Source organism: Prosopis cineraria, unplaced genomic scaffold (assembly GCF_029017545.1).
Source record: "Prosopis cineraria cultivar Desert tree isolate PC_DT_omini unplaced genomic scaffold, ASM2901754v1 PC14, whole genome shotgun sequence".
Classification (NCBI taxonomy): domain Eukaryota; kingdom Viridiplantae; phylum Streptophyta; class Magnoliopsida; order Fabales; family Fabaceae; genus Prosopis; species Prosopis cineraria.
In genome coordinates this window covers 13,381,252-13,403,957 of record NW_026555345.1, presented here as the reverse complement: position 1 = coordinate 13,403,957, position 22,706 = coordinate 13,381,252, and the positions used below count along the sequence as shown (strand labels likewise).

Sequence of the window (22,706 nt, the reverse complement as noted above, 5' to 3'; positions counted from 1 at the left end):
AAGTTTTTCTATGGCTTGCAATGCATGAGAGGTTAATGACATCAGTTAGAAGATCTCGAATTCTGGGTGGGTCACCTGTTTGTTGTAGATGAAATGTGGAGGATGAGGATGTGATGCATGTGTCATGCAATTGTGTAGAGGCTAAGAAAATCTAGTTTACCCTTGGTTGTAGGGAAACTACAAGTGGGTTTTTTTACTTTACCAAAGAGGCGCTGGTTGATTGTGAATTTAAATGGGACAAAGACTGGAGGAGAATTTTTGCTATCACATGTTGGTGGTTGTGGCACTAGCGGAACAAAATTTTATTTGAAGTTGGGTATGTGATGATTTTATATCCTGAAAGAGTTATTTTGAGGTATGTGGAGGAAATAACTTCTTTGTTAAAGCTGTCTGGTTTAGGGAGGATACTGAGATGAAGAGTTGAGATTAAATGGAATCCTCCTCTTGATGGGTAGATAAAGCTTAATTTTGATGGGGCTTCAAGGGGGCAGGATCAAGTAGCTGGATGTAGGGGATTGTCTATAGATGCTAATGGAAAATGGATTGGAGGTTATGTTAAGAGGCTTGGCTCATGTAATGCTTTTAATGTAGAATTATGGGGCATGTATTGTGGTCTGTTGTGTGCGAAGGAAAGGAGATTTACGAAATTAATTGTTGAGGGTGATTTTTTATCAATTATTCAGGCTCTTAAAATAGAAATATGGTGGCTACTACTAAAGTTGGTAGGATTATGAAGATGATTTGTGAATTGTTGATGTCTGATTAGTGGGTTGACATTATACATGTTCATAGAGAAGGCAACAATCGTGCGAATTGGTTGGCAAATTATAGTTTTTCTCAAGATTTTATTCTGTGTTATTTTAATGAGCCTCCTATTGTGATTCAGTGGGTTTCTCACGCACTAGATATTATAGTTGAATAAAGGGCTTTTGCCCGTTTCTTTATCAAAAAAATAAAAAATAAAAATGCCACAAATGCATATGATTTATCTATATTTTTATTCAGGCGAAAAGTAGATGGCAAGTTTTCAACGAGACTTCTCTGTTCAACTTTTGCCAAGTTTGAATGCATCCTCTAATTTCTTTTCAATTAAATTCACCCTAAGTATTCCGCAATCGCTTGCCTGTCGTAATACGCAATGACGCCAGGTAAATTCCGGCATAATCAACAAGATCAACTATCTATGATAAGATAACAGCATATTTCAAAATGAGCAATCTTATTCATACTATGATATACAAGCGATTCCATTTGATGTTATATAGAACATGAAAATGACATGGCGTGTATAAAAGCCTTCTCAACTTTCACATTAATCATACTGCTAATCTAATCCGTACTAAAGGTTCCCAGCTTAAAGTGCCATCTCAGCCTGCAAAGCAGCCAGTTCATCTTCCTCAGCAGTTTGCTTCTGTGGAGGCACAGGGTGAGCAGGCTGCCGCCCAGCTGGGACCTGCACAGGGGCTGCCGGAGCTGTAGTTGCTGGCTGAAGAAGCTGTTCTTCCAACTCAGCACCCTCCAGCTCTTCAAGTTCTGCTTCCAATTCGTCCTGAAAATACAAGTTGGAATGCCCACAAATTACATGTTAGTTTTCACTGAGACAATGACACTACAACATAATCTCTGGATCAAAAATATCGTATTTGTGGCTGAGAGAACAAGACCTCGTCAAAGTCAGCAGATGCGCCAATTGGAGTTGCCAAGGCTTCTTGAATCTGTTTCATGTTCTCAGTCTGTTCATTGATCTCATCCATGGTCCTGTCAACATCATCAATATTCCTGCACAACAATGGCATCAATGATGAAACAGGCCAAACAAAGACGAACAGAACATTATAAATCTTTTTAAAACTGAAAAGAAGAAGTTAGGTGAAGTTGACTACATGAATTGAATGACCCCATTGTGCTCTATTATTAACCAAGCTTTTAAGAGTATTGTTAACCAAAAGGTCACATTCAACAATTTTCATGAGCAAATATTTTAAAACTGAAAACGAAATAACTAAATATGCCATAACAAAAATAGTGCTGCATACGTTGCTTTTGCCATAGCCTTCATAGCAGATGCTCCGGTTCTCAATGCATCTACTGTTTCTGTGGTGGCCTTAGCACCCTCCAACATTATCATCTGTGAGATGATTTACCAGCACAATATGAAAAAGAATCTTAACAACCTCAATAGTTGCCAGTACACATGTTAACTATGAAGCTGTATTCAGACCTGATCATGAACACGCAATTGGAAATTTCCAAGCTGCTCTATTTGCTGTTCATACAGCCTCTTCTTCTTCAAACATTGTATGGCCGCTGCCATGAAGCAAACACTCAAAATCAATGGACTACAAAAAACCAATATGTGGATGTTCGTGCGTGTAGTATGTGTGTTGTGCTTATCCATACAAATTTTAAACCTACTGCATCATGGATTGCAGAAGCCGGATTGCCAAATTGTTATGCATAATACATTTAATCACAAACCATTTTAACATGTCTAACTCGAGACAAAGTGCCGCAGATTAGTGTGAAAGCTTACACCACAGCATTCCAGACCATTTTAGTATGAAAAATCAGTGATATGAAAGCACTGGAATCTGAGACCATGGAGACAAATGGCTGTCCCATTTATGCAGAGCTTCCACTATATATCCATTTGTTTTCATGCATAAGCATAATAGCACTGCTATACCAATTCAGGCTAATTTCCTGAACACGTAATTCCTGATTGTACTGTTATAAACGAACTACAACTGATGTATTGTTTTCCGGCCAACCTTTGACTATTGCATATGTGGACAAGTCTCAACAGAATGTATGAAAAGATGGAAAATAAAAGGAGTGAATATCCAAAAAAATTGTGAAGAATAAGCAAGCATCCATGCATTTGGAAACATACCCCTTTTGTTCTTCGCTCGAGTATAATCTTTGGCCTTCTCAACCTCTGCTGCAACTTTTTTAGCAAGAAGATTCTCCTTTTTTTCTAGCATTTCAAGCGTCTACAAAGAGTGGAACAGTTGAATTGAGAATATCGTTTGTCTTGAAAAGGAAATCATTGCTTGATATGAATGGGAAACAATAAACCTAGCACACATATAGTAATTAAAAGGAGAACAAGAAGTAAAAACCTCATAAGAAGATTAATACCAAATCACGGTTTTTTTAAAAAGATTTTAGTACTAAAACATAGGAGCAGGAGTGCTGAATTTCAAAGCTTAAGTTGTTAAAAGATATTAACTTGACATTAATGTTCTAATGAGGTCTTAATTTGCCATTCTCCTATGCTATGAAATTCTAATAATAATGTGTTAATTTGACAAATAACTAGGTAACCATCCTAGGTTGATTAAGCAAAATTTTATTCTAACAGACTAAAATAGCGTGAAAACTTCATAAAACTGCCAAGACTAAAATCAAAACGTACAATCTCATATCGAATTTTTAAAAAGTAATCGTAGTAATCTCGCACAATCAATTTACAAGCAAAAGTTAATTACATCTCCCACTACGATGAAGTAAAAATCAACAGAGGATGTATTTAAAAACGAATCGGAAGTACGAACGATTTCACACCAAGGGAAAGACCGAAAATCATATCTTTCGATAATCGTATCTGACTCACCTCGTTTAACTTGTCCAGAGTCGTCAGAGTATTGGTTTCGTTTTTAGGTTTACCTACAAGGCGATTCCACATGGTTGCTATAACAGGATATTAAAGAGTTCTGATACCCTTCTGGACTAAAATCAAGCATCAAAGAGATTATATGAGATAATACCCTAATTCGACTACATCAAAGAGATTAGATGAGACAATACCCTAATTCGACCATCAAAACTGCCCAGAAAGCAAAAATTGAACATTCAAACAGAGAAAGCAGGAAGGCAAGAAAGAGGCGCGTACCTGACCAACACAAATTAGGGTTTTGAGTGCGATGGAGAAATAAACAAATCCAGTAAGAAGACCAAGGCTTGAGCCCTGAGATGAAAAATAGATGGACGGAAGATCAGAGAATCGGAAGAACGTTTGGTAAGCTGCTAGGCCTCAAGCTGACGTCGACGACTACTGTGGAAGGACCTTTCCACGCGGCGCTTTTGGATTGGTCTAGGGGAAGTTAAATTTTTCATAATAATAATTAAACAAATTAATCGATAAGTCTTTCTATTTTTTTAATGAAAAATGATAATAAAGTTCTTTTAAATTATTTAATTGGCAGATTAATCTCATAAAATGGTATAACTTTTCTGGAATCTTCAGAGATGTTTCTGTCACTAGAGAATTTAATGAAATGATGATTTTGCCCTTTGTTCAAATTAAAAGAAAAAACGTCATTTCCCCCATTCCAGTCTTTAGTCTATGTTTGCCCTCGCGTGTCGCCTCAAGTGTTGTGCCTTCATCATCGTCTTGCCGTCATAGCATCATTGCAGCCCGACAATGGTTCTCACTTCATTTCTAGCAACTTCGAGCTTCTCAATGTTGCCAATAGTAGTTCTGCTATTGTGGGCTTATGGCTTTGCTGTCGCCGCCATCGTTATCCCTCTCTCCCCAATCTCACTTGACTTTGGTTCGCTCCCTCCCACTCTTCCTCTTCTATCTTCTTCACTTTAGTAATTATAGGACTGTAGGGCTGAACCTTCAATTTGTGGCTATATATGATCTGTGGGTCTGTTTCATGCAAAGTGTTAATAAAATGCCTTTGAATGTTGTCACCAGTTTTAGTTCTTGGCTAATTTATCTGGGATCAACTGTTAATAATCTTTTTCTATATGGGTCTTAAGTTAGTCATGTTTTGAGGTGAAAGGTTTATAGAGTGCTATGCTTTTTTCCTATCATGTCATGTTCCATGAAATTTAAAATTGCCTTGTCTATGTGAGTTGTGCTATTTCATGAGCTGACTAGTGCTAGTGAATCGCTAAAAAAAAAAGTGAGAGTAGTTTTTCACTTTTTGTTATGATTTTAAATACAAATAATTTGTCATCTCCTATCTAGTTTCTTCTTTTCTTTCCTGTTTCCAGAGGCAAGTGATTTGTTCAATAAAAGTTGTAGAGCAGGCATCTCTTTCCGCGCCTATTAACAAATTGAGTTGCCGCAATAATGAAGCCAAGCCAAGAGCATGCAAGGGTAATGCTTGAACTGCCAACATTTTGGAGACTTTGCTTAAATTAATATTATTTGGATGATTTTGTTATTAAGACTCATATATATTTCAATATTACTTTTAATATTTCTTTGTGATTCTATTCAAATTTTATTATTAAATTAGTTCATAGTTATAGTATAACATTAATTAAATATGACAAATGATGCTAATATTAATTATGAAAAACAAGTAATTGAGCAAGTTTTTCTTGTTTTTTGTTCTCAAAACTTATTTTGAGAATAATTTATCAAATAAATTTATATATTTTTGTGTTTTTAGATATAATTTTTTAGAAGAATTATTTGAACTTTACTTGTACATTTTGGTTTCAACTTCCCAGTAGTTATCTTGTCAATATCACTACAAAGATGTTTAGTTTTAAAATTTAACACATTCAGTCATAGTGCAACAAATGAGCTATTTATGACTTACAATAAATAACTTGACTTGCTATAGTTTTTATGTTGATGTATTAATTGATATGGATAATATGCTATGGATATTTTAAATGAGATCCTAGTTAGTATACTCATCATGATTGATACAAAGCTTAACATATAGTCTTTTTTCAATATAGGTGATATTGGATACCTTGAATGACTTTCAGTGGATTTGTGATCTATATAATATTTATAAATGGCAGCAAAGACTGAAACATCTTGGTGCCACAATTAAGTGTAATGAGTAGGTTAGAACTTGGGAGACACCCTACACCTACAAGACCTCTCATAAAGATGTAGTACCTTTCTATATTTGATTTTCTTGTTAATGAATGGGTCACAACTGGTAAACCTTCTCACTTAACACAAGAAGCTACATAGTCCTACTCCTCCATGTGCAAGATAAGTCTCAACTCAACTTGCACACCCACCTTCTCTTTTCATTTTTTTATTATTATTTTTTATCTTTTATATTTTTGTGTCTGAAAATTTTATACCTCAATCCTTACTCTATTAAGCATTATTATATATTTTGTCAAAAATGTATATGATCCGCATATATAATTGATTGGATCTGAAAGGACTTTCATAGCAAGTTATGTATATTCTTTCTAAAGCAATAAGATGGTGAATGTGTTAAGTCTTTTCAAGGAGGACTTTCTCAAGGAAAATGAAGATAAATTTAAGAAAATGAGGCTAAAACATAGAATAAAATATGAACTGAAGGCGTGGGAAGAGTTGCTAGAAGCTAAAAAAGCCAAGTATATTGAGAAAGCTAGGCAATTAAAATCTTATGAACATGCTGGAAAAAATAAATATAAGGTTCCTTTTTACATGAGGTGCTCTGAGGCAGTTTATGGAGCTTGCAGAATTTGTGAAAGGGAACGAGAACCTAAGAATAAGGGTAGAGAACATCAGGTTTAGGGTGTTGCTTGATATCAGATGGAAAACACTCCCTCAAGACCTCTGTTATAAATTAATATCTTCTTATAATCCACCTACCCATCAATTTCGTATCAAGGGAAAGTCAAAAGAAATGAAAGCAAAAGATGTTCACACATTGATTAGATTACCCTTTGGTAGGGATAGGGTGTCAATAGATAGGGGTGAGCATCGGTCGGTTCGGTTCGGTTCGGTCTCAAAATATACAGAACCGATCGATCGAATAACACTAAAAATAAAAACCGAATTGAACCGAATAAACCAATCAAACCGAACAAGGACCGAACTGAAATTTGATAATTCGGTTCGGTCGGTTAATTCAGTTTTTTGGTTTCATATTGGGCTACTTGAAATTGGGCCCATTTTTTTAAAATATTAAAAAACAATACTATAAAATTAGGCTTTTTTTATTCATTTTTTTCAATGAGCCCATTTTAACATGTGCTTGCTAACAAAATTTTTAATCCAGCCAAGTGCCATATAAAGAATCCTTCCTCAGGCTCACATCACTGTTTGGTCCAAAAAAAGTTGACAAAAAAAAAACGAATAAGAAAGAAACCAAAAAAAAAAAAGCTCGCATCACTGTTCAATTCCACATGAGGAATTCCTATCAGCCAAGTGCCATATAATATTGATAAAGAGAAGAAGATAACTTTAAATATTAAAATTAAACAACCACAGTACTATATAATCCAGTCATAGAAACCAACAAGTCTTTAAAATATTAAAATTAAACCATTACAATAATCAAATATCCAAATTAGTAAAACAAAATAAAATGAGCAACCTTCATAAATGGAGTACCATAGCACTAGCATCTTGCAACCTACATTACACAAGTAAAAATCATATAAGAAGCCAAGAAATCCTGCCCATCAGCTGAAAGTCTGAAATCAAGAAGTTACCAATATCAAGTAGAGAGTATGAGCATTCAATTGCAATAATTTGCCTAATGTAGAGACAAATCATAAGCAAAATCTAGATTAAATATGCTTATAACTTGTTAAAGGAACAAGATTATAGTTCTTACAATTCATTAATTTTGGTGTCATATTGACGAGCATCAAATTGTGATTCCTCAGCCTCAGGTGCTGTTGCTGCCATGACTGGAAGATGCAAAGAATTATTTACAGATCATCATGAAAAGAACTGGACGACAAAGCTTACATAACTACCAAATAATAAACATAATAGTATAGCAATTAAAAAGCTATATACAGCCACAGTGCCTCAAGCTATAACAATTAAAACATAATAGTATATTAAAATTAAACAGCCACAGTGCCTCAAGTCATTAAATTTAAAAATTAAAAAGCTAACATATAAATAATTACCTCAAGTCATTAAGAACAAAGGCTCATAGTACATCCACATTCGCTTCTATAGCAATTTTTTGAAGATCTAAACATAAATAAAGTATTTAATATTAATATCATTTAACCAATAGCTCAACATTAAATTTAAAACAATATAACACATAATAAATCACCTCTCTCAATCTTTTGTGCGTCATCTATCTTCTCTTCTACTAGAACCGGAAGTGAGTGGCGAAGCCAGTCTTGACCACAAACAAGAGATTGCACAACTTTAGGAGTTAAAGAGCTCCTAAATGAATCTAGCACACGTCCTCCAGTGCTGAAAGTAGACTCAGAAGCAACAGTAGAAATTGGGACAACCAAAACATCCCTTGCCAATTGAGAGAGAATGGGAAATCTAGGCTCATTCAACTTCCACCAATTTAAAATATTAAAATCATCCTTATCCATCTCAATTTCTTCAGCCAAATACTTGTCAACTTCTGTCCTACTAGTTCTCCCACCAAGCCTTTCACTCATGAATTTTTTCTTTTCATATTCAAGAATTTTTTTAACTTTCACAGCTGGGTCATCATCTTCATCAGATTCGTAGCAATTAAATGATTGCTCCTTTTCAACTTGCTTTGAAGGAGAGACATGCTCTTTGTATTCATTATACAAAGAAATGAGCAAATCATTCAATTGCCCTCCAACTTGCTTTCCAACCTCACTAGAATACATCTTATCAAGTGAATATTGCACCCACTCAAGCTTATACCGAGGATCAAGAATAGCAGCCACAAACATCAATTTATTGATTTTTGAAGGATCTCCCCAATACTTATCAAATTTTTCTTTCATTTTATAAGCCATTGAAGAAAACTCCAAATCATCACATTTTCTCCACTTATCCAAAAGGCGGAATAACATATAAATCTCATGAAAAAATTCATTAGATGTGACAAGTAAAGAACTAGAAACACGCAAAGTCAACTCATAGAAATGACTTAGGAACATTGTCATCTTTCTTACATTTGCCCAATCTTCAACATTAGGCACTCCCTCCCCACTTTCAAGATCAATCCTAAAATAAGGGTCCTTATCCTCAAACCTCCTAAAGGCAGGCTCAAACTTTTGAGCTGTCTCCAACATCAAATAGGTAGAGTTCCACCTAGTAGAGACATCTAAAGACAACAATTGCTTACTTGGGATTTTCTCATCTTCACAACTCTCTTTGAATTTTTTCATCCTAAGTGGAGATTGCCTCACAAAATGAACAGCCCCCCTTACTTTCTTTACAGAAGTTCCTATTTCTTTCAACCCATCAACCACAATCAAATTAATAATGTGAGCAACACATCTCATATGTAAAAACCAACAGCTCATAACAGAATGGCCCCAATTATAATTTTTTCTCTCAAGTAAGACACAACAACATCATTAGTAGAGGCATTATCTACAATAATAGTAAACACTATTTCAATCCCCCATTCAAGCAAACATTTCTCTATTTCCATTCCAATATCCCTCCCCTTGTGACTAGATATTGGAACAAAATTTAAAATCCTTTTAACCAAATTCCAATCAGCATCAATGAAATAGGCTGTAATGCACATATAGTTGATTCTTTGAATTGAAGTCCAAGTGTCAGTAGTGAGGCAAATCATTTGTTTACTATTGATCAAATAATCCTTGAATTTGATTTTTTCATCAACGTAAAGTTGAAAACAATCACGAGCAACAGTCCATCTAGAAGGAATCTTAAATTTTGGTTAAGCATGAGACATAAACCTCTTAAATCCTATCCCCTCAACAAATTTAAATGGCAATTCATCAGTCACAACCATAGCAGCCAAACTTTTCCTAATAGCATCTTGATCAAATTTCCAAGTAGCAAGAACAATAGCATCATCTTCTATACCAAAATTTAAATGTGTTTGCCTAGGCTCTTCTAGTTCAGGTCGTTTCTTGCATATTGTCATATGGTTCTTTAATGCAGTAGTACCATTTCTTTTAGGATCACTAAAAAATTCTTTTTCACAGTAGTTGCACTTACCTTTGGTCTCCCCATGCTCATTCACATATCTAGTGAAATGATCCCAGACCTCAAATCTTGGCCTCATGGCTTTCCTCTTCATCCTTTGCAAGGAACTCATTACTTCAGTTCCACTTGATGCTACTGGGGCTTTGTTTTCTTCATTAACTTCAGTTTGGTTTGTAGCCATAGCTTCAGCTTGAGAAGACATCTGTGACAATGCATAGCAATCAAAAAAAATAAATACAAAGTAGAGACAGAGCAACTCAGCAAAGAACGCGAAAGCAGTCAATTAAATTCCCAATAACATTTTCCTTTGTTGCATTTTGGCTTGAAAGGAACACACCACATAAACAAAAAAGAGCAAAGAAGTAGGGACATAGACGGAAGATGAACTAAAGAAAACTCATTGTCAAGCTACAGTGAACTTCACAGCTAATGACGACATGAATCTCAACAATGCATAATCAAGCATAAAGTTCATAGTGTGGACTCACAGAGAAAGCAATTAAAACTCTTATGAAACAACTAGATCTTGGGCATGGTAGATCAAGACAACAAGAACAGACCAAATCAAAGGGAGAGAGAGGAAGAGCTGCATTTCGAGGGAAGAAGCAAAAAACCTGTTAAAATGCTTTACGCAGATTGTCCTTCAAGCTTAAGGTTCTGTGTTTCACAGATCTAAGCAGCCTCTCGCCTTCAGACAGTGTCTCCGTGAGTTTAGTGACAGTAAGGGCAAGAGAGAGAGAGACTGAGATGCCAGAACAGAGATAGGAAATCTGAGCTGCGAATAATCAACCTGAGATGTAAGAGATGCGAACGGCAAGATGCGAGAGATGCGAACGACGACGGCTTAAGGGAGACGACTTGCGATCTGAGAGTTGAGAGTCTGAGAGGCTAAGACAGAGCGATCGAGTGAGGCTGTGAATCTGTGGTGACCTGAGCTGCGAGAGAGATGGCTGATGAGTGATGAGAGAGAGCGACCGGCGAGGCTATGTGACGGCGAGAGAGACGACTTGCGAGTTGCGATCTGAGAGATGAGAGTTTGAGAGCCAAGAGGAAACTTGAGATGAGACAGGGTTAGGGTGAGTGAGGCTGCGGTCTGCGTCTGTCCGGACTGAGGCAGTGAGGCGGGATATGACTTATGGGTTAGGGTTTTTTTCAACTTTCACATTTTTATTTCAATATAAATTAAAATAATAAAATAAAATAATTTATAAATTAATAAGTAATACATAATTCGGTCGGTTCGGTCTATTCGATTTTAAATTTTATTAACCGAACCGATCAACCAAAATATTTTTAAATAAAAAACCGAATTGAACCAAAAAATCAAATAAACCGAATCAAATAATAAAAATTCGATTCGATCCGATTCGATTTTCGGTTTCAGTTCGGTTTTGCTCACCCCTATCAATAGAGGTGGATGATCAAGAGGTGATGATCAAAAGGAAGCATTCTTGAGGTTGAAGGAAAAATATTGTAAAATGCCATATAAAAAGATATTGGCATTAATTAAATCTGGAGCAGAGGTTGAAAATTTTGAGTTTTTATTTTTATTGTATACATTGGGAATATTTCTATGCCTGAGAGCTAGTGCTAATATTAGTGAGTGAATTGTGATGAAGTTAAAATTTTCACGAGGTTAAAATATTCTAGAAGCTTCCGGAATGATCTAGGACAATCAAGAAAGCACCGGAGACTTCTAGAATACGCTGGTATAACCTTAAAAGACTTAGATATCTCTAGAATAGTATAGAAAGTACTTGAGGTATTTAGATTATTCTAGGGATATCCTTCTCTTGTACATTCTAGAATTTTTCTTGTAAATATCAAGATATTTCTTGTAGATATTTCAAGAGATGGAATGTACACTATAGGATCAAATCAATCCCAACCGTCCTTAAGGAGGTGGACATTTTCTAGAGAAAAGGGGGAGGTTTATAAATACCCCCTCACCCTCATTTGTAAAAACTCAAGCAAGTAATAAAGCTCTCAAGTTCATTCACTCAAACTCTCTACTCTCTACTTGTGCATCTATCTCTTTTAAGTCTCTTTGCCTACTTGTGGGTTCGGCTGACTTAGTCACGATCAAGAGGTTGATCAAGCTAAGGCCAGTACGGTTCAAGGAAAGGGAAGTTCCAATGCCATGAAAATGTGGTATCGAGGAAGCCGTGGTTTTAATAGATACTTGTAAGTAAGAATGTCGGGTGTGACTGAGGAGACTCTTGCTCATGTGGAAGAGAGGGAAAGGGAATCCCAACCTCTACACTAAGGTAGCAAGAAGGCACGAGGCATTAGTAAGGTATGTTCAAAAGACCTAACTATACTCTCCATAAAAATCGATGCTTTAGAGACAGCTATGGAAGAGATGGTGGGTAGAGTAGAGAAAGTTGAAAGTGATATGGGTACGTTGGAGAACCACACTCTCAAAGAACTTGAAGGGGTAAAGAGTAGTGTGAATGTCTTGTAAAACTTAGAGGATCAATAGGAGGATGCTGTGAAATCCACAGGGGCAAAGGTGATAGAGGCTATCACCATAATGCAACAGCAACTCAACACTCTCAAAACTTCCTTAAAGGCAAAAGGAAGGAATCCACTATTGGATGGAAATAGTGGAATAAGGAAAGTGAGGATGGATCTTCCCAAACCCAAAGAATTTAAAGGTGTACAGGATGCCCAAGAAGTTGAGAACTTCTTATGGCAGATGGATCGTTACGCCGACACCTTAGGGATAACAGATGATCAAATCAAGGTACGTACTGCTACTTACTTCCTTATTGATAACACAATGTTATGGTGGCGAAGGAAGCATACAGACATCGAGAAGGGGCTTTGCACCATCAACACTTGGGAAGATTTTAAGAAGGATTTGAAGAGGCAATTCTATCTCGAGAACGTGGTTTATGTAGCTCGTAAGAAGTTAAGGGAGCTCAAACATATGACCACTATCTCGGACTATGTATAGGAATTCACCTCTTTAACTCTTCAAATTCCAAATCTGAGTAGTGAAGAGGGTCTCTTCTACTTTATTGATGGACTTTAAAATTGGGCCAAGCATGAGTTGCAACGATAATGTGTCAAGACTATCAATGAAGCCATTGTGGTCACCGAGAGTCTCTCGGAGCTTTAGAAGGAAAGAGGTGAGTCTCCCAAGAATAGATTTCCTAACCCTAATCTTAAGAATGGTGGGGGAGGAAACGATAAAGGGACAAACCTTGAAGGGAAGGCGATAAATAAGGGAGACACTGAAAAGGGATCCCAGACAAAGCAGAAGGAGAAGAGGAAACTTCACTACTTTATATGTCAAGGCCTTTATAGGATGAAGGATTGCCCGAAGTTAGGGTCATTATCTGCTTTGGTGCGAAGACAGGAAGCGTAAGAGGAAGAAGAAAATCCTAGGATATGATCAATTCAACTCCTCAACACTTCTATGACCCAACCTTCACAAGGCAGTGGATTAATGCATATGGACGCTAAGCTAAATGGGAAGCTTGTCAGTATTATGGTGGATACTGGGGCCGACTACAACTTTATTTCTCTAAAAGAGGCCAAGAGGGTAGGTCTCAAAGTTGAAAAAGGGGGAGGTTTATTGAAAGTTTCTAATTCTCCTCCTCAACCCTTAGTTGGCATTGCTCGAAGGGTCGAGCTATGTCTTAGGGATTAGCATGAAAAGGTAGATTTCTTAGTTACTCGTATGGAAGACAACAAGGTGGTGCTTGGTTTAGAGTTTATGCGAAAGGTAAAAGCCTTTATCATGCCATATCATAATATATTTTGCATTCTCAAGAGAGGAGTTGCTTACATGGTACCCACTTCAAACGGTGGATTTTCACGATTATCAACTATATGAGTACTAAGGGAGGATAGTATGCCAAGAATGATCTCATCTTATGGGGAGATGAATTGTAAGAGAACCAAGAAGAAGAATGATCCTTGTGAGAGGAATCCTAAGTACATGAATCAAATTAGTGACGAGAATGTCACTGGATTAAGTGGAGGAGAATGTGACGAAGTTAAAATTTTCATGAGGTTAAAATATTCTAGAAGCTTCCAGAATGATCCAGGACAATCAAGAAGGCACTAGAGACTTCTAGAATACATTAGCATAACGTCAAAAGACTTAGATATCTCTAGAATAGTATAGAAAGCAGTTGAGGTATCTAGATTATTCTAGGGATATTCTTCTCTTGTACATTCTAGAATTCTCCTTGTAAATATCAAGATATTTCTTGTAGATATCTAGAGATGGAATGTACACCGTAGGATCAAATTAATCCCAACCGTCCATTAAGGAGGTGGAAATTTTCTAGAGAAAAGGGGGAGGTCTATAAATACCCCCTCACCCCTCATTTGTAACAACTCAAGCAAGTAATAAAGCTCTCAAGTTCATTCACTCAAACTTTACTTGTGCATCTATCTCTCTTAAGTCTCTTTGCCTACTTGTGGGTTCGGCTGACTTAGTCACGATCAAGAGATTGATCAAGCTAAGGCCAACACGGTTCAAGGAAAAGGAAGTTCCAAAGCCGTGATAGAATGCTTAAGATAATGTATTGTACCAAGAATGCATTGAAAGACTTCAATTAGTCAAGATACATATTAGATGACTTGTGTGACGAATTAGAAAAATATTTGTAACAAATGAGGAAGAAGAAGAAGGATGGCACTATAAACATTGGAGGATGCTTGTACTTTTTAGTGGTATATATAGATGAATTTATGCTATTCTTTTCAATGTAATGCATTCATACTAAAAATGTGATAATTATATATGTGTTATTGTAGATATATTTTTTTGAGCATTTTTCATTAGTCGAAACAAGTAACCATAATTTAAGAAATACTATCCAATATTAGAATGATAATAGAGCTAAGGAAAGATTATAAAAAGAGGGAGACAGCAATATTGGGATGCTTTATGGTGCTTTTGCAGAAGAGCCCACTTCTATTGTCACTAAGAAGAGACCTACAACATCCTATCTAGACCTAGTATTTATTTCTTATTATTTTGGATAGAATATCATTAAAACAAGTTTCTTTTCTATTTACATTTTCTAAATGTATAGAAATTAAAGGACTTATTATCAACAGTAATAGGGGTTATTGAAGATAACCACCAAAAATTGATTGCCTATGTTAAATTTGCATTCAAAAAGGAGCAGATGAAAGGGGAAGCATCATGAAAATTAAAAAAGGAAGGCAAGTCAAGTGTTGAAGTTGAGGAAGAAGATGACCGGGTGGGATATGGTAGTGAAGACAAGCCAGTGCTCAAGTTTGAAGAACAAGACAAGGTAGATTTTGAGTCTGAAAAAGATAGAGGTGATGAAGGAGAAGAAGATGGAGGAGACAAAGAAGAAGATGATGAAGAAGAAGATGATCATGAAAAGGAAGGTAGAGGTGATAGAGAAGGAGAAGGAGAAGAAGAACAAACTGATAATTTGTCATCTCTAATTCATGTATCTTTCTAAGAAGAAAACAAAGAGGAAAAATCAGAGGAGGAAGTTAAGAAAGATGATGGTGAAGGAGAGCTTAGGAGATCTACGAGGACAAAAATACTAATTATTAGGTCTCTTGGGTTCTATCAAAGTCGATGAATAGGACGAAGAAGAAGGTTGATGAAAAGCAATAATTATTTTCAATTGTATCACACATGTGTAAAAGGGAGGAAGGTGACGAGTAAGTAGTCTTTGTTGCCTAAGTTTTCATTCATTTTCAACAATTTAAGAAAATTTAATTATTATTTCCTGTTTCAGGATTTTGATTGAAATGTATGATCAATATCACACCCATGATGAACTTCAATGTTTGGGAGAAATGCAATGGATTAGTAACATGGTGAGGCAGTGTTTAAATTTATTTTTTATAATTTACACATAGTAATGTACAAATAACATGAATTCCTTGGTAGTTATAGTTCATGGTTATGCTATGCCATGCATTAATGGGTGATATTAAGGATCCAGGTCCAGTTTGTCATCATATATTTAATGCTGACTTCATGGTTAGCTCACAGTGAAATTAAATTTACAATGTCCTGTTTACTATGTTTTGTTTTTGAAATTTGTAGCATAATGTGTTCTTATTTGTAGTGCAAAATGACATCAAATTCCCTCATTTGGAAGGCAATGAAGAACAAGAGGGATATCTTGCTTGAATATGTAGGGTATAATATAGCTGAATGCGATCTCATCCTTAGTCTAGTGCTTGTGAAGCATCATTGGATATGTTTCGTGCTAGAGCCAAAGACAATGAACTTCTATGTTGTTGACTCCTTAAAGGGGGATAGTGGTCTTGAACCAAGGAGAAAGAAAAGGAAAAAGGATGGAGCTTTAGATGCAAAAAGATTATTAGCAAATACATGTGTATGGTCTATTAGTCATCTTTAATGGTTTGTCTTGCATGTATGTTGTTTTGATAGTATGAATTTATTTTCTTTATAGCAAAATAGGTTCTTTGACATCATTGAGTTAATGAACCCAGACTTGATCAGAAAGAAACCAATAGTTAATGTTATTTAGCCCTTGGTACCCCAACAAAATAATTTATGCATTCTCTCCTATTGTTACAGCCTATCTTGTTTATGTAATGCCTTTGTTTCCTTTGACCAATTGTGATTATTTTTTATATGCTACATGTTTGCAAGCAAGATTATGGTGTTCTTGTCATGATTTGGTTGAAGACATGGGATCCCATAGTGTCGCATGATGTATGCTTGCATTTTCTTTAATGTTATTATTTTTACATGTGTGTTATTCTTTATATGATATTATTCTTTCTACTTATGTGTTATTCTTTCTTTGGTGCAGCAAGAAGTTATTAAGTTTAAGACTGAGCTATTGTGGTAGCTGATTAATCATTCAAAAAACAAAAACAAAAAAAGGTGGCTTTGAAATTACTTGATGAAGAGAAGACAAAAAAGAGAAGGGAGTAGCCACTTTAGTATATAAAGAGGGATTTTAATATTTGTTAATGATTTCTTAGTATATAAAGGAGTAGCCACTATTTGAATATTTGTTAATATGTATAATGACTTCTTGTTTTAAGAAATGAAGTTCCATTCATTAGTTGAATATATCTTAGTAAATGTGAAATACCAAATAGTGTTTGGGTTCAAGTGATAGAGAAGGAAGTTATATAAAATTAGTCTTTTACAGGACTAAAGCTAAGCATTAAAAACTGAGGTTTTGGTGTGCATGTGAATAGAAACGAAAAAAATTTAGCAAGCATAGTTTGGTTCAATTAAAATAATAGAAGAATGAAGATGAACAAAGTGTAAAATAATAAAAGAATTAAAGGAAAAAATTCAACAAGGAAAGTTTGGTAGTACAAAATTTGCAAGTCTCCATTCACAATTTTGGTTTCAATATTAACAAGTTTTGTACCTAAATTCGCAACAATTTATTAACCATTCACAAGTCTTAGTGTGCAAGTTCAGACAAGCATTAGAGTTGGAAATTCACAAGCCTCCATTCACAACTTTGGTTTCAATATTAATAAGTTTTGTCCCTATATTCACAACTATGCAATAAGGAATTATAATTTATTAGAACCCTCTGTAAATTGACTAAATTAGCAAAAAATGAAATACCACTCTAATCCAACAAATAACAACTTTCATTAATTTAAATGATAAGAAAACCTTAAAAAGTGACATAAATGACTCTAAGGTTTTATTGTCAGTTACATGATCCATAACTTGTGACATCCGAAAAAATTAAACATGATTTATTAACCTAATGAGTGTGATTAGTGAATTAAGGACCTAATTGATGTAATTTATTGTAATTTTAGCTCTAGAAGTAGGTCTAAATCAATGGTGGGCCATTTGAGCAAGGAAAGATGAAGAAAAAGTGAAGAAATGCCCTTTGTGCCACACATCGCGGCATGTGATCAATTCGCCACGGCACACAGTAGTAGATTTAAATGCAATGAGCCTCTCTATGCCATGCATTATGGCAAAGGGCAGCATGCACTATGGCGCATGGTCAAAAATCTGATAAACTAGCTTGCCTTTAATGTGTGAAAACAGAAAAGGGGAGAAGAAAAATACAAAGAGCACGACTAATGCTCTGCTAGGGCATGTACCTTGGGATCCTTGAAGGCAATTTTAAGCTTCCTAACACTTGAGGTAAGTGTGATAAGCTTCTTTCTTCCTTTATCTCCTTCATTTATAGAGATTTAAGTCAAGGTTTGAGTTGGAAAGTTGACTTTCAGTCCATAAGAGTTATGGGTCCGATTCCATTAGATAAAATAGATATAATAGAAAGTTGTTTATGATAGTTAAATCCTACATTAATGATTTCATGTATGTTTAGTAAGGTGGAGCATTTAATGTTCGAAAATCAACATAAATAAGGTAGTTGGGAGAGTTTAATATCATTAATGATGGTTTAAAGACTCAATGGTAGTAATGTGAGTTAATGGAACCTATTGGACCCATTGGGTATGAATGGGTAGTTATTTAAAAGATTGATAGAATAGATATATGGAGTTTAGTAATAGTAAAACTCACAAAATGGGATAATGATGATATCCTTATATTATGTTTGTAGTGTGGTTTAATTTAGCATCATTCAAGCTTGGTAGAAGCTTTAGAAGTTTTTTATGTAAGGGGTAAACCTTTGACCTCTCAAAAGTTTGAGATAAATGAAGGAAACCTAACTTTGTATAGTTGAATAATAATTGTTATTGGTTGAAAATGGATTGTTTTGAATCATGATTTATATTTCTAATTATAGATGCAATTTTGGGCAAAAGATGAACTTGTAAATGGTTTGATAAATGAAAACCTCTTACATGCCAACCAATTGTGATTTATGAATTTATCTTGGCAAGTTATTATGAGTGAAAAATTATGATTTAGAATGTAGAGTATTTGGAGTAATTGAGTAGGAGTATGTGAGTCATATAACATGACATGTTTGAGTTAAATGCATAATTATGTAAGTTGTGCATAGCATGATCATTGGCAGGAGTTCGCTTAGGGAAAGGAGTAGTTGATTTAAATCCACATGGTATTGACAGTGATTGTTAGAACAAGAACTTGCCTTAGCACTAACTATTGGAATCGGGAGGTAACTCATGTCCCATGGTTGATTCAGGAATGTCTCACTAGTTCTACGAGGGACTTGAACCTAATTAGCCTCCATCGATTTATGAGGAGGCTAGATTAAGGGTATAACCCTCTATGGTTGTTAGTATTGAGAGAAACCGGATTATATAAGTGAGTGAGTTAACCATACCCGATAACTCTTCACAAGTAAAAGGCTGGGTTAGTCCATGAAGGACGAAGCCACATGATAGTTATCAGTTTTATGTCGGAGGTAATAAGAGGGTATAAGATTGGCATATAATCATGTATATAAATCTGGTCACATGGTTGTTAGTATTATGGTCTGGCATGTGTTAGGGGCACATGTTGGTAATATTGTAACCTCATATTGTGCATTGAGATTTAAAATAGATATGTGTTTTTGGGCTCGATCACATAGCTATTAGTATTATGAACCATAGCCAAGTTCCTCACAAGTATTGTGTTTATGTGTTTGCCTATTTGCATCTATTTATAATTGATATGCAATTATATAAATTAGGTGAAACTTGGTTACTAAATGGTTGTACTCACCCATCAATTCTTAATATTTTTAAGGCTTAGCTCATCAAATCCAAGTTAGGGAAAATACACACAGGCTTAGGATTTGTAAAGTAATCCTTGTGCCATGCCTCTCTTTATTGTTTTATGTGTGTGAATGTTAATACAATTGCCAACTAGGAGTTACATGTGATTTGTGTACTAATTGCATTACTATAGTATACAACTTGTGTATTTTATACCTCGGGTTAGTGAGCTTTTATTGTAAACCCTTGGATAGGGCTAAAATACTTGTGCAAGTAAAAACATATGTATTTTGGAAGAATTGAAATGAAAATAATAAATTTGTGTATGATTTTCCTCCCCTTTGCAATTTGTGAAAATTAGGGTTAAGTGGTGATCTTGAGAAATATATGTTTTTGATTGTATGGTGCATTGCACAGCTCTACTAGAGTCTATTGAATGTGGTCAAATAGCTGGGTAGGCTTTTGGCACTTGTGATTGAGTTGGGACACCAAAATTTTGTGTTTTAAGTAAAAAGTGGTAAAAATGGATTTTGGTGTCTAACTTTTTGTTGAAAATGAATTTAAGTGTGAAATCTATGCCATTAGCTAGAGTTAAGAGAAATCTTCATGTGGATACTAAAACCACCTCAATCGAATGTCAAACGGAGATTTGAGATGCGTTTGAAATTTGCTCCCTGTGCTATCATTTTGACAGCGGATATCTATCAAATTCGTGTAATGCTACAATGCATGGTGCCTCACATCACAGCGCATGGCACAAAGGTGAATGAGCGATAATGCATGGGTCATTTTCTACACAAAACACAATTTTAATTTTTAAAACCCTTTGTTTTTTGTCCCATTTGATTTTCAAGCTTTCGCACTGTTTTCAAACTCTAGTTTTGAGTATATCAGAATGTTATTTGAGATTAAAAAATTGAATTTTGGGATTCCATTATAAATGATTTGAGAATTCTTCTCATTTATGTAATTTTACAATTTTGGTAATCCTTCAAGGGTTAATCCCTCAATTACCTTGATTGTGGAGTTTAATATGATTAAGTAAGGGAGACCTTACACAACTTTCATCAAAATACCTTACAATCCTTTTGACAAAAATATATGAAGGGTTGAATTTTCTATACATAAGAAGTTTCAGGTATGTCATATTCACAATTTAATAAAACAATAGTCATCTTTACACATTATACAAGACAAAAGATAGCTGAATTCACAAAATATACACAAAAAGGGTATCATATCTACATTATATCCTAGCTTGGATTAGGATTCCTACAAGTCTTGTGTGTATGACCTAGTTGATGGCATAGTAAACAATGATATATCTTCTTGTTCTGAAATTATGACTCCTTCCTAGAAGTTTGTGGCCTCTCAAGAGGACGATTAGTCCTTAAAGGTTGGAGGAGATTCGGCCCTTAATATTTAGAATGTTATAGTCATTTGGATGAGGCATGTCTATTGTAACAACAGGAATCATGCTGCTACAGTATTTCTTCTCTTGTGCGGTGATTTTATAACAATCTTCCACATAACTATACACATTACCATGTATTAGCTTGATGGCAGAGTAAGCGAGTGGACAAGGAATCCTTGACATTTGTCATGCTGCACAACTACATTCACGTAAGCCAAGATCAACACGGAAATCCCCATATGCAGTATGTACACAAACCCTATTTCCTTCATAATACTCTACAAACATTTGTTTAGCTCTAGCCATGTGGTCTCTTAATTTGCCTTAATTTTTAGATGAACACCATTTTTCCAAGTAGAGAGAGCCATTTTGGATGCATGCATTTTGCGACCTACATTTTCGCTATGCTCATTGATCAATTGTATAATACCATACCTTCTCTCAATAATCATCCATGAATTAAATGACTCTACAAGATTTGTAATTATATTGTCCCATCTTTTATATAGAAACTTAAATAAAGATCACCTATTAACATCTCCATGATTTTCATGCCATTGAGCTAATTCTTGATTGAAATTTCTCATTTTTCCCATTACTTCATTAAAGTCATCCTCAAGCCTTGCATATGTAATGCCATCAAACGAGTTTAATGCATCATCCTTACTCTACCCACTGGTCCTTTTCTTACCTCTATTAATTTTCAAAAATTCTATACTGAAATTCTACTTAATGTGATGGTGACAAAATACATGTTGCTCACCTCTAAAAATAGCTTGAACAGTACCTATTATGGCATTATGTCGCTTTGAAACTAGTATGAGTTTCATTAAGCCTATTATTTCTTTCACCATGTACAGGAACCATGTAACATCCTGATTTTTATATAATAAAGAAATTGTGGAATTTAGGTTTTGAGGAAAAAAATGATAATAATAGGAATTTATATTATTTGAGGTTATTTAGAAATAATATTATGGTTAATTATTTAATTATGAATTTAAAAATTTAAATTTAAAACCACATAAGCAATATTTAGTTAAGACATAATACATAAATATTTTTTTTATGTGTGTGTTAAAAAAAAAGAGAAGGTAGAAGGAACAAAAAAAGGGGGGGAGAGGAAGGTTGTTGTATGAGGGAAGAGAAGAGGTGCTTTCATGTATAAAAAGGAGGGGGTGTGTGCATTAGGAAGCATGAGAGGCTAAGATGCAAATTAGAGGAAATTGCAACTTATGGCCCAAAGGTTTGAATAATTAAATTTAGACCTATAGTTTTTTTTAATATAATTTTGGGACTCACAATCCCATTTTTATATTATTTTTCTCTCTTCCTCTCATGTTGCTCGGCGTTTTCTCGCAAGGGAGATTATTTTCTTTTTCTTCAGGTATGTTCTAACTTTACTGTTTAGATTAGCATTTAAAAATTTATTTAATTAATTTATTAATTTTATAATTATTTTCTAAATAATATTAGCTTTCTAGTGATATGATTATTTTATAGGATAGAGTAAATATTCTGATTAGAATTTTTCTATAGGATAGTTAATATGATGATATGATATATTAAAATATAGGTTAAAACTCTTAGAGATATAATAAATATTATAGAATATTTTCTTGAGGTTGAAACTCATGTTTAAGAATTTTTGAGTTAAAATCTAGATCTATATGGTTGAATTTATGTAGAATCTGAGATGTAGGGATGAACCTCTGATTATTAAATATTTATTTAAGTATGAATAGGTATTTTTGAGATTATAGAAAGGTGATTTGAGACTTCAGGATAATTCTAAAATTTTTAATTTATTTTTGGACGAATTTTTAGAAT

The 22,706-nt window shown here is 34.7% G+C and overlaps 1 protein-coding gene and 1 long non-coding RNA gene across 3 annotated transcripts; both read right to left on the bottom strand.

The window, feature by feature from the left end:
* Positions 1-1,202: 1,202 nt before the first annotated feature.
* Positions 1,203-4,054, bottom strand: LOC129293415 (vacuolar protein sorting-associated protein 32 homolog 2-like). Of its 2 annotated transcripts, none has more exons than XM_054931364.1 (7): positions 3,896-4,054; positions 3,617-3,727; positions 2,894-2,993; positions 2,222-2,307; positions 2,037-2,128; positions 1,665-1,779; positions 1,203-1,549 (listed from the first exon to the last, which is right to left on the bottom strand). In XM_054931364.1, exons 2-7 carry the CDS (start codon positions 3,686-3,688, stop codon positions 1,355-1,357), a joined length of 660 nt encoding a protein of 219 aa, XP_054787339.1. In that variant the 5' UTR covers positions 3,689-3,727; positions 3,896-4,054; the 3' UTR covers positions 1,203-1,354. The 2 variants fall into 2 exon arrangements, with proteins under 2 accessions (XP_054787339.1, XP_054787341.1); XM_054931366.1 differs by having other exon boundaries at positions 3,617-3,732; positions 3,896-4,051.
* A 3,158-nt stretch (positions 4,055-7,212) lies between these two features.
* On the bottom strand, positions 7,213-8,181 carry LOC129292637 (uncharacterized). Its single transcript, XR_008588926.1, has 4 exons — positions 8,004-8,181; positions 7,849-7,915; positions 7,545-7,620; positions 7,213-7,340 (listed from the first exon to the last, which is right to left on the bottom strand). It is a non-coding gene; the product is annotated as an uncharacterized LOC129292637 (long non-coding RNA).
* Between the last annotated feature and the right edge of the window lie 14,525 nt (positions 8,182-22,706).

Coding starts and splice junctions, on each gene's coding strand:
- LOC129293415 (XM_054931364.1), bottom strand. CDS start 3,688: ATGTGGAATCGCCTTGTAGGTAAACCTAAAAACGAAACCAATACTCTG. Junction 2,129..2,221: donor AATTGCGTGTTCATGATCAG/GTCTGAATACAG, acceptor ATCATCTCACAG/ATGATAATGTTGGAGGGTGC. Junction 1,550..1,664: donor CATCTGCTGACTTTGACGAG/GTCTTGTTCTCT, acceptor TTGTATTTTCAG/GACGAATTGGAAGCAGAACT.